The following is a 17,934-nucleotide window of genomic DNA, read 5'->3' on the forward strand; positions in this document are numbered from 1 at the left end:
CCCTTATGGGAAACTGTGAACAACGGAGGTCCTCACAGGGCTCCAATCCATTGTTTGGACTTGAACAAGTCCACGCAACGTTTCCACGTCTCTGAACTACAGTTTTAGAGGCATTTTCTGGGTCAGGGTCAGTAGAAAAATGAAGAGGAACAGTTAGAGAAACCATAAAAATTCCAACTTGAAGGGGAAAATGACTATTTTTCCCACTTTTCTTGAGAATAGGGAAAGGAAGGAACGTCCACAAAAGATATTTACAACATTTGTTCCTCTTCGTCGAAGAAGAAAAGCTAGAAACTAAAGGGGTGTGAATTGAATGCCATCCTCCCTGGATATAACGCGCTGTACTTGTAACTAGGAAGACATCAAAAGTTCCCGCTCACAAAAGTGAGCTCATCGCCGGGGCATCTTCTATTTTACAGGTGCACTTTTCGACGTGTCGGGCAATTACACCCTCAGTTTGTTGGTCTTGGTCGGTCTGTTCACCTTTTCCACAATCTGCGTTCTAGCCATCACGATCAGGAGAAAGATGAGGTCGCTTGTCGTCTACATGAGGAGGTCGGGTCGAAAGAAGGAACTCACACAAGACGTGAAAACTGGAGAGCGCCCTCTCGCGACGACGGGAGGAACCGAAAACAACGCATGTACCGAAACTAACAGGTGATGAGAGACGGTGAAAAGTACGTAGCATTTTTTCACTGACTTTGTCATTAATCTTGCAAAGAATGCGTATGGTAATTAGAAATTATGTTATAATTTTCCTATTTCACTGTAATTTTAGAATTACAAATAGAATTTATTGTGTTGTCTTTATTTTGTTTCTCACGGCAAAGTTATATACTTTGCTTAAGATTTAATGGCAGTTGAAAGAAATTAGTGGCGTGGGAAATTGTCTTGGTTGGATTGCTCATTTGAAATTTCGCAAAAGGTTGTTGGTAAGGGACCATACGGCAGAGCTTCGTCCCCAAACAGATAGGAAGCAAGATATGGGACGGAGAGCTCCCCCACCTTTGTGTTGGTTATTGTTTGATCGGAATCTCAGGAATTCTTTACAGAAATCTCAGAAGGGATGTGTTAGGTAACAATACTAGTCTCTCTTGGGTGGGTATCGGAATTGTACATTAAGTGGGTACCCCTCCGTCCCATATCTTGCTGGGTATACCCGCGTACCCAAAGGGCAAATTGACCCCTCAGTATAGGGGATTTACGCACAGTTGAAGAATTCCAGCCATAAAATTCTACGAAGCCACTTTTCGATTTAAAAAGCCTCTATTTACTTAATCTGGCCCTTAGGGACTCAAAACAATGCGGTCGCAACATGTGAAAAGAAGAAATTGCAGTACCGAAGAGCAAAAAAGTGAACGTATTTTGGAGCACATGCAAACAAATATAAGCAATGTAAGTGCCGTGCGCGTGATGCGCACTGAACGCGCTGTCATCCATCGCTTTACACACTGTTTGCCCATACTTTTCAAAACCACGGTTAACACGCGCAAGGCCGGCGGTCTATGCGTTTATTATGTCTGTGGTAAAAGGATTGGTATGTTTGTCGCCACCAAGCGTCTCAAAGTCTCCCATTAGTTTTGTTCTCGTATTCAAATCTATTCGATATGGATAATTCCTTAATAATAATTGCAATTGCACAATCTACGAAGTAACGTGACTGCATGGTATTTTATTTGTTCGTGGGTGAAACATTTCAATACTGATCGAAAAGAATATATTCAATAACGGTTTTATAGTTTGTTTTATATAAATAATAACATAGCTGTGCAGTGAAAATATACATATAAACTGATTTACATTTCTAATACAGAGACAAATATGAAAATATTAACCTCAGAGGCGCCCCCATTTGTTCAAATCCAATCAAATGTGTAATTAATACGGGCGATTCACATCTTTCAATACGGCCGTTTCACAATAGTGCGCCACCAAGAGTTTGCAACGCGTTGGCCAATCACAATGGGCGAAATTTGTCGACCCAATGCGCGTTTGGAAAGGGTCAGCAAATTTCGCGCGTTATGATTGGCCAACGGGTTGCAAACTCTTGGTGGTGCACTATTGTGAATCGCCCGTATTGGATAAAGCATGCAAGTAACCACAATAAGTTCATAGTGGCGCGTGTGTTACTTGCTGGAGCTACAACTTTTGAACAGGGCCTAATATTCGCTAGTCTCCCAGCGCCCAAACAGGGTTCGCCAATGGCAATGCTTTGATACGGGCAAAGCGTCGGCTGTAATAAAAACAAGGCCTAGGCACAATCAAAGTATGGTAATTTATCTCCTCACTAAGTATCAGCATGATCATGTGTCTTTTGGTGATATGTTTAAAATCATTGGTTATCTTGATTAATTTTGGATGAACGAATAAAGTGTAGTGAGAACATTTTTAGCAAGGAGGAAAAAAGAAACAATATCGAACTGATAACCACCGCTTGTGTAACTCATTAAGCGAGTTCGCGCGCCTGACAGAAATTTACCCACAATGCTCTTAGCGTCGTTAGCTGTGACCCCGTGTAACGTGTTTCCTTCACTAAAATCAGTCCTTCCCAGCGCCCTGTTCGGGCGCTGGGCGATGCGAGCGAAGGCCTAAAAGTACCTTAACAGAGCTAAAGAGGGCGCCCACGTGAAAGTGGCTTGAGTCATTCTCTTTCCACCAATATGGAGGAAAATCTACCCGACTTTTCGGCCTGCGCATACCAAGTGCTAAACGTAAGACTTGTGTTAATTTTTAGCAATGCAGATAAGCAATATTAAAAAAAAACTTCCACACCCGTGTATGGGGGCGCTGGTCACTATGCATAAGCCCCTAGTAAAAATGGCCGACCGGTGGCGTGAAAGTGTTTCTTACAGCATGGAACTAGCAGACGGATTAAGAGCTCTTTGTGGTTACATTACACCGAGGCACTGCACTGTTGTCCAAGTATCTGCAGGTAGGAAAACATGGTGTAGGACTGGACAACATAGCCGGATTTGAATACCTCCAAAAACTGTGAGTATACATCAGTTCGTCTTCTGCACAGAGGAATCAACGATTTCATAAAGTGGCGAACCGCAAACGATTGAATGTCGGATGCCACTGTAGGCCTACAACAAAAGCATTCCAACAGTAGCTTGCACACAGTTTGTCATTTTGTAACACGTGGCTGAATAGTCGTGCACGCACGTGTGGATGGCACTTAAGTTAGATTGTAGAGGAAGGAGTGGTTAGACGCAGTTTTGACATTCTAAATTTTAAGAGAGTTGAAGCACAGAATGAGGAAATAGCCAATATTTCCAAAGTGTCAGAATGGTTGGACCAAGTTGGTTGCCGACGTTGCCATTTGTATTGTAGTGCGTTATTTAGTCGAAGGTCTTTATATAAGTGGTGTTAATTGAGAAATTTAGATATGGTTTGTGAGAACTGCCTATGTGGCAGATATCTCGTATCCTCTGCCGATTTTCAGAAAAATGTTTAATCTAAAAGCATCTTGTGTGATGGAATCATAGCAATAGCTACAATGTCCCTCCCTCTAAGGTACACTGTGCCATTTTCTAATACCGGTGTTTCACAAAAGTATGCATCTGAGGCCGACTTCGGGCGGCTTGTTCTAGTTTGTTCACGAACAGCTCGATTTGTTGTTAGTGGGTCGGTCGCTCGAACGCCGGAAATGTATAACCGGTTATTAGCGCTAGTAGTTATCTGTGGCAAGCAACATGCAACATGGCAGCGTCCTAGTGCATTATTCGAGAGTTAATGTTGGATAACTGGGCTAATTTCTTTTCCATTTAAAAAATTCATTTCTGTCATGGAACATTATTAATGTTAATTTTGCAAAACTTTCCATTGTCTTCGGCTTTGTAAAGCCATATCGGCACTTTCTGCGGCTGTTCAAAAATCAAATCTCACGAGTTTTTCCGTGTGTTCCTGTAAAACCATGACGAGGAGGTGGTGTGTGATCCTGTTCCGAGAACAGTGTTCTTGAGTCATGTTCCCGCCGTTCGAGCGCGAGAACAAGAACCGTGTCAAGAACAGGCCGCCCGAATTCGACCATTGTGATTAGCTAACGATATGCAGACTCTTGGAGGCGCACTATTATAAATCGCCCGTATTGGTGTCGAATTACGAGTGCACTCTCACCGAACGATGCTTCGTGATGCACTGCAACACTGTGTTGTTAATTCAACACCCCGGGTGTTATCAGGAGACCATACCAGATTGAGGGTGGTAAATTGACACCAGTTTAACACCGCAGTTTTTGTGGTGTACATTCGCAGAATTCAACAGCGTCTGGATCATTTCCTGGAGGGGGACATTCAGTGTGTTCGGCCTCAGTTAATTAAAACGCTGACCGTCAGTAGATTTTTCCTTCACTTATATCTGAGCGGTGGGGGGTTGCACGGGCCTTGAGCGGGGGCCCGTGCATGGCGTGCCCTGTCCCCTTAGCTCCGCCATCGGTCTAGAATATGGAATTGGATCTAGTTTTCGAATGGTTCGGCTTCTCTGTACTGAAGAAATTAAGCCTGAATGGAATGAAGTGATTTCAAGAGCGTTGGCTGTATAGTCCCCGGTGCTTCTTTCCAGAAGGCTTGTTTGTACTGAGAAAGTCAAGACGTCAAAACTGCAGACGAATCCGAAGATCAGACAGTTGTCCTAATGAGGATTGCCAAATTCTTTTCCGACAGTATCAAAGCGATGGGAGGAATCGAAGAGGAAGTCGAACAGATGGCCACACACTAATGACCAATTCATTTCCCCTCGTTAAGATTTAATCATAAGTATGTTGACTGGCCCAAAATGGGCAAGGGCCAGGCTAGTTTCTTGTCGCCGTTCATGTCCCTGTCGAACGTCCGGTAGGGAGAGGGCGGCCTGCCGCGCTCCCCGGCAAAGTTAGCCATGGGCGCCACGCCCACGTGGTTCCTCTTGGAGAACCGCGATGAGGTGGTGATGGCGTAGGTGTTGCTACGGTAACACTTCATAGTGGACATGCAGAACACCTCGCGACAGCCCCTCCGGAAATTCGGGTTGTAGTAGCTGTAGATGATGGGGTTGGAGGCGCTGGAACCGAAGGCTAGCCACACGGTGGCAATGTAAACCTCAGGGCTGGCGGTGTAGTACGAGCTGGCGGCAAACCACAGTTGGGTGACAAAGAAAGGTCCCCACAGCGCGAAGTACACGGCAGAGACGATCATGAGCATTTTCACCGTCTTCACTTTGGTGCGCGGCACTGCGTTGGTAGTCCGTTGCAGGGCCCAACCAGCCCCGATCCCCACGCGCCAAATGTGCCGCACGACCCGCGTGTAGATGACGAATACGATGAGCAAAGGCAATAAATACTCAACGAGCATGACGAAAGCCGAGTACATGATACCACCGGGCGAGTACAAGATATACGTATTGCAGACTGCAACGCCTGAACTCTCGTCCACTTCGAAGAAGTAGAAGGTTGGGCAAGATAAAACTATCGCTAAGAACCAACTGACCAGGATAATCTTCTTGGCCTTTCCGCGCGTGATCTTGAAGCTCAGGGGGTAAAGTATGGTGTAGAATCGGTCCACGCATATACCCACCAGGACCAGGACGGTCACGCTAGGCGCCATATATTGCGTGAATCTCACCACTTTGCACAGCAAGTTGCCCAGGAGCCAAGTCTGGCTGATCACGCGGATCAGGACCACGGGTAGGCAAAAGAGCGCCACCAAGAGGTCGGCGAGGGCCAGCGACACCACAAAGTAGTTGGTGGTGCTCTGCAGCCGCCTGCTTCTCCGGACCACCAGGATGACGAGGCAGTTGCCGAAGACCGCCATCAGCCACATGATAGCGGCAGTCAGCATCTGCAGGGCAATCTGCCACGTCTCCTGCTCGTTTGGGTTAGTTGGTCTAGTTGGTCCCATTGTCGATGCCACGTGAGTTGAGTCTGTAGGTAACATTACGAAGCTAATTACAAGTGCAGATTTGCTCTTATCCACAGTTACCTACTTGCGTCACATGTCACAGAAGAGGGGTAGCGTATGTAAGATGCGCCCGTTTTGACGCAAAGCCATTGACATTTCCATCAATTACCGAGTTGCCATAAAGACGATTGTGGTTTGGGTTTGCCCAATATGATTGGGCAGTTAATTCACGCGGGGGTGCTATACGCCTTTGAAGAAACTGTCCTTTGAAAGATGCCTAGTAAACTGATTGGCTCCTATCAGACGGTTTTTGCCAGTCTTGAATAGGCCGTTGCCAGTCCGAGCTCAGTCGCTCTTTAATTGGCCAAGGTGCTCTTGAATCCGGCGGCGTTTCTCCCCCCGCAATGCAGGGCTTGAATCCCTCACTCAACTCCGGAACATGCTGGAGATACTGGTTTGGTTTGTTGGTGAATCACTCTGGGTAGGGAGGAAGTAGACGTACACTAACATCCTGTCGAGTGAAGGGCTCTGAAACAGAATAGAGTAAGAAGTGGATAAGTCAGGTTAATAAGGATATAATGCCTGGTCTGGTTGCTCGAATCATCGACATATCCAAGCATCAGTCAACTTTTCACACACGCTAGATACTTCGCTGGTCGCGCAGCGCCTGCTGGGAAGGGCTGATGGCTTTGCACTGTCATTGGCTACATCGCACACGACATGTGACCGCGAGGTTATCACTTCCTGTTAGCGGTTGTTATTTAAATTTTTCTGGTTCGCCAATGGTAATGCTTTAGAACGGGCAAAGTACTGGATTATGATAAAGCAAGACTTTGGTACAATCACAGTGTGGTAATTTATCTTCTCACTGAGTATCACCGATCACGCGTCTTTTGGCAAAATATTTCAAATCATTGGTTTCTTGATCAATTTTGGATGATCGAATAAAGTGTAATGAGAAGATTTTCAGTAACGAGGAAGAAAAAATATCGAACTTATGACCACCGCTTGTGTGACGCATTGAGCGAGCTCGCGCACCTGGCAGAAATTTATCCACAATGCTCTGCGCGTCGTCAGCTGTGACCCCTTCTGACGTATTTCCTTCACTAAAATCTGTACAAAGTCAACCTCGACGTAATGGGCTGCGTGTGCATTCCTTCATTAGCCCCTGGTTGTGTAGAATACAAAAATGACGCTGACTGACTATTCAGGATGAAGCATACGGTACATATCGTGAAGTAAATCGCAAGCGTATTTCAAAAGCTGCACGCTTGCGCTCACGTATTCTCTTGCACATCACGCACGCGTAAATCTGCGTCACACTGACTATTAGTCCTAATTCAAATATCCAAAATGGTGGGATATTTGATTAAATTATACAATTCCAGGGGTTAGATCACGCAAGGCATGGTGGGAACCAACATGGCTTGGCAAGATCGTACCCATGGGAACGAGGTTGGTGCAAGGCCATTAGCTCTTCGAAGCGCCCTGATCGCGCGCTGGGCGACGAGTGAAGCCAGATACCCTCTAATGGTGAGGTACACCAACTATTATAATTGCCTCATGATGGTTTCCGAATCAACATCCGACCCAGTACTTTCACCGGTCTTTATTCATGTGGAGAACTTCGACCTTTACAGTGGACAGCCATTTACAGTGGAAGCCACTTTCTATCCTGTTCCCTGAATCTGATGCCGCTCTTTGGCTCCCAGCATGAAGAGTTCACCTGGCATTCGTGTACAACAGCCCCGTGAAAGGACTGTCTATTTAAAAGGATTTTGCGCTGGCTCTTGGGGGTGGTTAAAAATTTACGATCACAATGACTGTTTAGTGAATTCATCACGTGCCAATAGAAAGCGCCGTGTCTGTGATTAGCTTTCGTACAAATTTGCGCATTTTGCTGAGTTCGAAGTGACAAATTTGTTGCCCTCCCCCATAAAAGAGTGCGCTTAGAGTCGTATTACGTTTAGCGTTTACTACCAATCGCGACGAGCTAGCTAAAGGTTGAATAATTTCTGTAACGTACACTGTAAACGCTGGGCACGTTTTTGCTCACGTTGGGTACCAGGTGAAGTGCCCAACTGTAGGGCAAACAGGTTGCTCAACTGCTTTGATTCTCTCCTGAAATACAGGCGAACTTGTCTCATTTTACACGACGGTTGTGGAACATGTCATTTGTACCACCACTTGTTTACCTAGCGTTTCGATCTTTCTGCCCAACAGTTAAGCGATTCACCTGGTGCCCAACGTCGGGCAAAAAAAATACCCAGCGTTTGTACTGTATAACCTTAAGTATATAACGAAGGCTGTGAAGAAGTGCTTAGTTTACTTCGACAAGAATTCTTCAATCCAGCAAGTTCGTGCGCGATTCTTGAAAAAAAAACTGCGTATACATTTATTTTTCCTGCTGTGAGTTAACGTGGGTTGTGACATCGCTGTTAGAGGATTTATGTGAAATCTTTCAGTTGAAAATGGCAGATGCAGTTCTGTCTGCACCGCAACCAACTTACGAGTATACTCCTGTCGAGGTTTCTGCACAGTACAGAAAGATTATGATGATGGTGACGAAAATTCTTGGTAAATTTGGCGTTTTCTCAGACCTCCATATTCCAGAAATGAAAACGAATGCTTATCGAATAAACACGCTATTCACCCCTAACTGCTACGTCATCGAATGGACAGGTTCGCTGGCAAGCCCGTCGGTGATTATGCTGCCTTTCGCCAAAAGACAAGGTATTCTAGACCGGTTGCTACGCAACCTATCTTGTCACGTTGTTGCTAGGGGCTACTGACTACAGTGCGTGATGAGATAGACAAGCACTCTACTCTTACACAAGTGCTTTCTTACCATACACGCCCGCCAACGCGGCACATGAAAACCCCTACTGCCGTTTTGGAAGATTACCCTTCAAGCGCACGTCTCAGTATCTCTCTTCGCCAGCGAGCCATCGAGTTTGATAGAAGACCCGTTTTAAGTAAGATGTTGGGCGCTCTCATAAGATGGCAACACTAAATTGAGCATGTCACTGACACTCACGGTCATTCGTTAATGAGGCAGTCTTGTTTATCATCCACAGGGAAGACAAAGAAACGTCAAATTGAATAGTAATTACCATAAAGTTTGTGCAATGCTGATATGTGGACTACAAAAAAATAAATAAATAAAAAAATCGTATGTTGATTGAATAGGGCAGTCAATAAACGCCAACGTACCCATAAATGGTTGGAAGTGCACTTTTGTGGACATCATAATATTTATCTTTAAGTAAACATGAATTCTCAGTTCTGGTTGAACGATCTATGGCGACAAACGGTGTGACATTTAACAATTGTTGACTGCTGTGACGTGGGATATGACGTTTTGAACACCGGAGGGACGCATAGCGCCCCAATGCGAAGCCGAGGACGCTATACTTGCTCGAGGGCATTCAAAACTTCATATCCCACATCACAGCAGTCAACAATTGTTTTGCCATACCTCTGTCTTAATCATGTGCAGGCTGAAGAATTTATCTAAAAAAAACAAGAGCTCCGAATTTCAGAAAGTCCAAAACACGATATATCTATAACTGTTAACACAATAGACGTAAATGATATCGTCTGCGAATGAACTGTTCCCCCACTTTCTTCAACTGCGTAAACTTTAATGTGAAAGTAGTTAGGGTACTAGTGAACACAAGTTCACATGTCATGTACCTTACAGGCTTCAGGGACAGGAACAAGCCTGTTGCACGGGCACGACCATTGATCGAATTCCCTGGTAGCCTATGCACAAAACGTGTCATGGGTACCACGCAAAACTGACTAAATAAACGACAACGATCGCTCTCGAACTTCCTGAAGTTCTTCTGTTTCCTGCGCGTGCATGCTATCGGCAGAATGACATGTCTGACGGTGCGTGTGATATGTGGATATATCGCCCTGTCATGTGACCGTTCTGGGCCAATGAACAGACAGTATCCAAGACAGAGGTATGATACATAACTGTATTGCACAGTTCATACCAAAGCCCGTGTAATAATGCGCTTTTTCAACCGGTACCGAGATATGGGACACTGTGCTCAACTCGCACTCGTGTGATTACTTGTGTGATAAAGGCATTTTTCTCGCCGCAGAAATTTTTTGCCCCTAATTTAAGCTCAAACGTCCAGACTTGTCAGTCCCTCTTCTATACAGCCTGTTAAATATAAAACTATGGAGGTTAAAGGATACGATGTATCTCTTGAAAGGTTAGGCATCTTCTTAGCTCCAGTGGACCTTCATTAGCTGCCATGTACTAAACTAAGAACAAAACACCCAAACAGATCTGGACAAGGCCAACTCCAAAACGTCTGCACGACAGTGATACTTGAAGGTGCTGTCGCCCGCGTGCCTTTTTTCTGCGTGAAATTAGGCCTACATCATTGTACTGCAAGAAACCACGAAGATCTGGAAACCTCTTTTTTATTTCAAGGATTTCCTCGCCATCTTTGATTTACAAAGGCCCTCCTGTTTACATGACAGCTTACATTTTCACTGCTTCCGCTGCATGCCGCGCGCACAACTCTTGTGATTATTGTTAGAGGGCCCAAATATGTCAGCGTTCTTCTCATTAGACACGGACCAACGCGACGTGGAATCATACAGAATACTCTGCCAGGATCGAACACAGGCGACCTCACCCTACCCCCCTTTCCTTGTTCAAATGAGAAGCATCTTACGGATAACAGCTTTCCATGTCAAAGCAATTAACTGCACGTAACGAGCAAACTGTTCGGTCGCATTACATAGGCAAAAAAAGGGAATAAACCCTACAAAAATCCCTCCAGGTGAAGTGTAATTTAATGGGTTGGATTTACTTGAAGGGTCATTTTGACATCCGTTTTGTGAAAAATCGGATATACCGTCCTCGCACAGATCTCATTTTATTCGAGATTGGTGATTTTATTCGGGCGCCGCGGAAATCACGAAAAACCCTGTAGTTTTGAAAAGGACTTGGCGGTCTATGCGTTCATATGTCTGTGGCACAACCGCAGAAAAGGACCTTTTGGTCTGCCGCCACAGTTTCCCATTATGCAGTGTTATATTTCAAAAGATTGGGAGTGGGACGGCCGAGTCCCCCCCCCGCTGTAGGACGGTTTGTTTAAACAAAATGCTTTTGGGAGGTTTACGTGCAAACTTCGTTATAGCAGCGAGAAACAATTTTTGTGTTTTTCACCAAAGCATACTTTCTTTACAGGCTGCCTTTTCATCTCTAGCGAGATGACTTTCTCCGTTCTACCTTGCTGGGCACTAAAGAGTACAGCCTCAGTTTCGGATTGAGTTAATGGTAGTTCCTTGTGTACGCCTACCTCAATTCGCCATGTCTTCAGTTGTAGACCTACGCTTAATTTGTCACCCATCCTTCCAAATCCGGGCTAAGGAAGGCCAGGTCCAGTAATTTGTTTGTGTGTTTCGTAGTTTAATTGTTCAAAACGACTAGTTTCATGCTGAATTTGACATGATTAACGAGAACAAACTGGAGTGAGCGCCTGGAAAGTAATACGTGCCACGCGTGCTTTGACAAGCCCTTGCATGTAAAGCCGTTTTGACTAATTATGTTTCAGTACAGATGTTTCCTTATTGCATTTAACAACTGCACGCTCATTAATCACATCAAGGACGCGCGATCTTGTGCGACGCCGTTTTGCGCTGATGCAAAATGGCCATTAACTTGTTTACTTGGTGCGTTACTAAGAAACGAAACGCACGCGGGCCTCAAATTTGGAGTGACAATTTTGGAGCAGGAATGTTTACCGTATCCACCCCACAAACGTATAAACACATAGACGTGCAGCTCCTATTCCAAACAACAGCGGGGTACCGTAGCCGAGACAGCACCCGACTGAATCCAAAGGCGTGGTCAAATTCACCCCTTGGTATAGGGAATTTACGCACAGTGGACAGATTCTAGCCATAAAATTCTAATAAGCCATTTTTCGATTGTGAAAAAGTCCTCTGTTTACTTAATCCGGCTCATGCAGATTCGAAACAATACGGTTGCAACATTTGAAAAGAAGAAAAAGCAGTACCAAAGAGTAACAAAAAGGGAAGGTATTTTGAGAGCACATATAAACGAATGCATACAATCTAAGTGTGCGTCGTGCGCAATTCACACTGAACGCGCTGTCGTCCATTGTTTCGCCCACTGCTCGCCCACGCTTTTTAAAATCACAGTTATACGCGCAAGACTGGTGGTCTATGTGTTTACATGTCTGTGATCTGCCCCGAGCTGAAGTGCATCCCCAGTCGGCGAAAAGAAAGACAGGTGGTTACAAGCGGGATCTTGCACGCGTTCTGCGTGTACGCAAAGACAATAGAGTACCGAATTGAATACGTCACGCGCACAATTAGTGTGTAAAAGGCATTAGCGCGAGAACCAGCGCGTGAACCAACACGCGCGCGTACTCCATTCGTTTGCACTGCACTTTCTTGTTCACAGTGACGTCACACTTCGGTACTCTTTACATGCCGGTGTAAATTAGTTACACGTACTCGGCGTGTTCCCCATCAAACGCGTATACTTGCGCGCCTCATGGCGCACCTATGCGGTGAGTACCAAAAACACACGCCCTCTTTTGTTCCGTTCGGAGCGGATAGAGTGGGCTTACGTCAACGTTAAAAACGGGAAGTTACTTCCTGGTTTCATCCGTGATGGACCCATTCAACTTATTTGGTCATAGACCGGTGAGAATGTGCATTTGTGTTTTCACATTTTTTCGTGTCATTTTGCGTCCGGCCAGAAATTACATATTAGGCATTTCATAATGGGGGTAATGCGTATATAAGTATTCGGTACGGTTATAATGACGGTCTCCCGTAGTTTGCCAACCGCGGCCAATGAAATGTCTACACCAGCGATCACGTGCAAGATGGTGCTCAGTTATTCACTCAATATCGGCGTTTTCTGTAATTTTCCCGTTGAAAGGGTGCGTGTGAATTTTGGAGCCAGTCACTCCGCACGTCATGAGCCCCGAGCTGGACCAAGAGAGGGCGCAACTTTCCTAGCAACGTACGCTCCTTTGGTCGGACCAGCACTTCGCTGGTTCACCAAAGACTATGCACGCCTTACGGGCGAGTCGCTACCAGCAAAATGATCATTCCCCACAAAGACAGCCACGTGCAAACACCCGTACATCTTCATTTTCATTTGTTGCAAGGGCACTTTATCAGAACGTCCGTGGTCAAAATTGCGTAATCTTTTTCTATTTCATAATACGAAAAATCGCAGGCAATGTTTTTGTCAGGGAGAACGCGCTTGCATATCTCGACATAGGTAATAACCGGAAAATTAATGCAAAAAAATCAAAGGCTGCCATGTCAAAGATGTACCAAGGTCAATCATTTTCCACGTATACCTTTTTGCTTGCCCACTCCAAGGCAATGTCACCTCCTAATTTCCTCACCCTGGCGTCAGGGGTCTGCTCAAAGTACTTTTAATTACATTGTTCAGTACACTTCAGGTTACCAACGAAAAAGCTGATAAGACGGTCATGGGCCTCGAATCGCCCGGAGTTAAACAAACATCCCCGGGGCCAATTTATCACACTTACTTTGTTCGGTTATTAATGGATAAAGCAGCCTGAAAGTCATTGCATGAATTTCACCTCGTAAAAGTTAAAAAAAAAAAAAAGGCACTGTAATGGCTATGCACACTGCATGTGCCGAAGCCAAAAAAAGATAAAGATGCCTGACTAATTACATCAACCTCCTTGTCAACGCCATAGTAGTGGCCGAGTGTTGCACCTCTGTTAGATTAAAATGGCAGAGAAAATCAAAAGATTTTGTCCATCTATCGTTTCTTACGTAAAAATTGCTTACTTTTAATGTCGAATCGGTATCTTGCAGTTCAGACATGTTACACTGTATTCGAATCCTGTGAATATCTCATTTAAAGTTCAAGAAGGGCAGTTGCTGTTAGTTATATCCCGCGTCAAGTCAACCATCTTGATGTCCGATGTAAATCATCTATACCAAGTAGATTATACCGCAATATTTTCTCAAAGCTATATTTTCAGATACAATTATATCAAATATGCCTTTATAGAGTTCTTCAACAACAGGTTTAAAGAATCTTTTGATGAGAATACTTTTACTTCATTTCTCACGGTATTTGTGCAAGTAAAAACCTTCTGGGTAATTCCAGAAATTAGGGGTCCAAGAGTGTGACTTTTTGTGTCCCTGTTACATCTGACCTTTATTAATTGACATGGAAATATTCCGGGGATTGGTTTCAAGCTATTACTGTTTGTTTGGCAGGTAATTTGCATCAATTCATCACTCTTTGAAATTAGACATTGTGTTCTGAACTTACAAAATCATATGTCGGAGGTGACAGGGACACGAAAAAATGGGCCCCTAATTTGTGGAATTACCCTTATGGCCCGCGGCGGAGGCGAGAAATGTACAACATGTATCAGGCAAATACTTAGCAGTCTTTTATAAGTACCATGGTAAGAAATCAAATATACTGAGACAAAAGCAAACAAAGCCATCGCAGATCCACAGATAGCGACGAGAGAGGAAAAAATGCAAATGAGTCCACTATCTCAATATTGCCAGAGGTTATGAATAGTAATGATATGAAACAATGATCGCGCACAGCAGCCAGGCATGATGCGTGGATATCCACATTAATATCTCCACCCCAAGGGCACGAGACAGAACCATTATCCGAACACAAGTCCCCTGAATAGGGTGAGGAAGCAGCGAATCAAATATCATTAGATTGAAATCGGCGTGCTGAATCGATCGGCGACAACAGATCATACCTCCCTCGATATTTGGCGCAGTGGGTCCGCCCCTTGATAGACATGTTATTGGGAAATGATAAACATTTGCGTCAATAGGGAGACTGGTTTTAATGTATTCTGACGAGCAGCAAAAACAAAATTATCCCCACCAATACTTCACTGGTATTCAGTATCCATTTTTTGACATACATATTGCTGAACGGTTATTTTCTTGGGAAATATTTTTTTCTCTGTAGCGTAGCCGACAGCTACTCGGTTTGATGTCGGTCGTATACAGGAAGCCTATACGTTCATTCTCTCTAGCCACATGCAGCAGGAATACGAAATATTACGCAAACCTACTTAAGCGGTGCAAACAGGCGTTACGGAAAACGCTTTGAACGCAACGTTGAAAACCGTCACAGCGTAGCATTAATTTGATGCATTGCTGAAGTCTCTGAAGACTCTATAGCATCCGTATCATGAACCAAACACTTCAACTTGGGAAAAAACAAACGTTTTTCGGCTCTTTCGTCGATAACACCTTTAGCAACCGATGCTTTCTTTTTAGATGCTTTTTAGATATAAAAAAATCCTTACGAAATTCTACTCATAAACAATTTTTAATTTCGTCAGCCAACTTATGCACATATTAAGGGGGTTTCATAACAGTAAAAGTGCTTCAGCAAATTTAGTATTGTTGCTGATTTTTACAGTCGTGTGGCTCGTGGGCCTTATTTATTTTGAACTGTTTTCGTACCAACAAATGTTTTTCGGTTTTACATTTTCATCTTTATTCTTTTAGAGTGGCAGAGATGGTGTGCGGAGTATTGATTAAATATCTCACGTTTTGCGATCTTTCAGAGCATTTCTGGTATACATTATTTGCAAGGTTTTGTGATGTATGGCTCAAGGAAAATAATTTGTCCCACTATGTTAGGCACAAGTCATGTTGCAAATAAAAATCCAACATTAAATTTTTGCCACTACTGAAAACTGGAAACAAGCTAACAATGACTGTATGACAAAAAAACCACCTGAGTATTAATGTGACCCTTCGGAAAATTACTCCGTTATATCCGAGTTGGGGTTACATTTCCTTATACAAAGGGAAGTGTCATTCGTTTAATTTCCATTGCTTGATCAGATTTTGCTAATTTCATAGTTGATACATAATTTCATATCTTTCCACCCATGTCTGGATTTAGTACCATTTACGAACCTGTCAACATTCGAAATAATCGGTCATACCTAAAATTGACCTGATTTGGGGTGCGACCCAGCTTATGCCGAAGTTGAAAAAAAAACCAAATAATATAAACTTGTTTTGCATTTAGAAATGAGCTCGAAACACATTGAAAACACAGGTGGCGTGATACGAAAATTACCGATTCGGAGGAAGGTTCCGCGACGTCTGTGACGCCCAGAGAGGGGAGGAGGACTCGTATAGCATCCCAGTCTCTTTGCCGTCGACCACTCAGCAAATTACTGTGTTCTGCGGCAGGGGAGTGTATGGCGCCGTCCAAGTGCCTCACGCCTTCTCTGGGCTGCCCGAAGATGCCGACATTTCCCCCTGACATTCCGGAGCCATCATCTCTCACGACACGGTAGCCAGTGCCCGGCACGGGGGAACAAGGCAACACATGTCACCGCTCACACAAAGCGTTTGTTTGTCGAGCCATCATCATCCGCGCTGACAACTCGCATTTTGCGATCTTGGTAGTGCAATGGCGACAGACATCGTGTCACTGGGGGGGGGAGCGTTGTTGATGTCAGCGTTGTTGACAGAGAACTCGTGGGCGGCTACAACGCTCGCGGCTGGCTGGCCGGCCGCGACGTAGTAAGATCGCTTGTCCGTCACAACCACGGGCGGACGGGGCGAGTGAGCTGTAGCGATCGTGTTATATGAGCTCGCCTCGTCCGCTCAGCTTTTTCCTCATTAACATAATTGTCTGAACTCCACGGCTGAAATACCGCGCGTTTGCCAATTATGATCGGTATTGTTTGCATTTTTTATGTCGTCAGCGACAGGCCATCAATGCTATTGTGTCCACAGTGTTATCGTGACGATAGCACACACAGAGTGAAGCTTTCCTGATTGTCTCAGCAATGAAAAAAAATGTCCAAATCATGGCCAAAGTTTACAAAAATGAGCAATCCTTGGACATTAGACAGAATCACATCACTTGTAGTAACTGTTTTTAAAATATGAAATTTGCGTGTAATTCAGCCAGCTGAGTGATTTATTTTATAGTGTTTATAATATTCTTACATATTTTACAGTTGCTCAGGCCTATTTAATACAAAGTGAATATTACAAGGTTTATAAAATTAGCTAATAAAATCGTACCTCTAAACATTACATAACTAAGGCAAATTGATTAAAAATAAAATTCACGCAACCTAAAGCACCATTCATAAACTCCTATATATTGTGATCAATTTTATCAGGGCCAAAATTTTTCCCAATGGTCTTGAGCGGACAGTTTCAGTCTTGTCTTTTTCTGATGTTCATTGCCGAAATAGAGAGGCCTTTAGTTATGATATTCTCAAAAAAGAGGAGTGAGCTATACATTAGATACACATAACGGGTTCCGGCGCAGCCATGTGTAGTTAAACAGGTACCGTATAATAGCTAAATTCTAAAAAAAAAAAATAGTATGTTGAAGTTCATGCAGAGGGCGCTGTTGAGGACGCCCGTAAGGCGCTTGGGACGAGCTCAATTAGCCATTTGCGAGTAATATTTGAATAACTTCTGGTACACTGAGTTCTCCAAATTCACGTGAACATAATAAATTGAATTCTCCACACTGAAGACACAGTTGCTATACCGTGATTCGGGGCAAGCTGTTGCTTAGTTACATAAGAGACGCCTTGCAACAATACACTGTTCTCAATGGATATGAATGGCATAAAGGAACCAGTCCATTCGAGAGATGGTGGTTGCTATGCGAAAGCTTGCCCCGAATCACGAGGTTTAGCAACAGTGACTTAAGTCTGGGGTATTCAAATTGTTTTGGGGAAATAAGATAGCACAATTTATTTTATTCAAATTTATCTTGCAAAAGGCTTATTCGCACCAGGCCAGTATGCAGGAGTGTTGACAAGTGCTTTTTGTGTGGATTGAGTTCATGTTGATTTAAAAAAGCCCGGGTCAACACTTCCGCATATGCATAACGCAATTCTAGCGCACCGTCTGAATTGTACAAGCATGGATTAGGACTCTCTTTAGGAAAATGGCTTTATTGTCAGTCTTGAGGGTAGACTAGTCTTCACGCCTTGTGAAAGCTTCCCAGTTGGAATGTCAGACT

The 17,934-nt window shown here is 44.1% G+C and overlaps 1 protein-coding gene across 1 annotated transcript; it reads right to left on the minus strand.

Moving 5' to 3' along the window:
• Nucleotides 1-1,666: 1,666 nt before the first annotated feature.
• On the minus strand, nucleotides 1,667-16,518 carry LOC110975091 (putative G protein-coupled receptor 19). The gene is made up of 2 exons (XM_022227234.2): nucleotides 16,012-16,518; nucleotides 1,667-6,401 (listed from the first exon to the last, which is right to left on the minus strand). Exon 2 carries the CDS (start codon nucleotides 5,907-5,909, stop codon nucleotides 4,752-4,754), a length of 1,158 nt encoding a protein of 385 aa, XP_022082926.2. The 5' UTR covers nucleotides 5,910-6,401; nucleotides 16,012-16,518; the 3' UTR covers nucleotides 1,667-4,751.
• Between the last annotated feature and the right edge of the window lie 1,416 nt (nucleotides 16,519-17,934).

Source organism: Acanthaster planci, linkage group LG20 (genome assembly GCF_054643075.1).
Source record: "Acanthaster planci isolate LZ-2023a linkage group LG20, COTS_SCS, whole genome shotgun sequence".
Lineage (NCBI taxonomy): Eukaryota > Metazoa > Echinodermata > Asteroidea > Valvatida > Acanthasteridae > Acanthaster > Acanthaster planci.

What these genes read in the sequence shown, in the direction of transcription:
- LOC110975091 (XM_022227234.2), bottom strand. Translation starts at nt 5,909, where the DNA reads ATGTTACCTACAGACTCAACTCACGTGGCATCGACAATGGGACCAACT.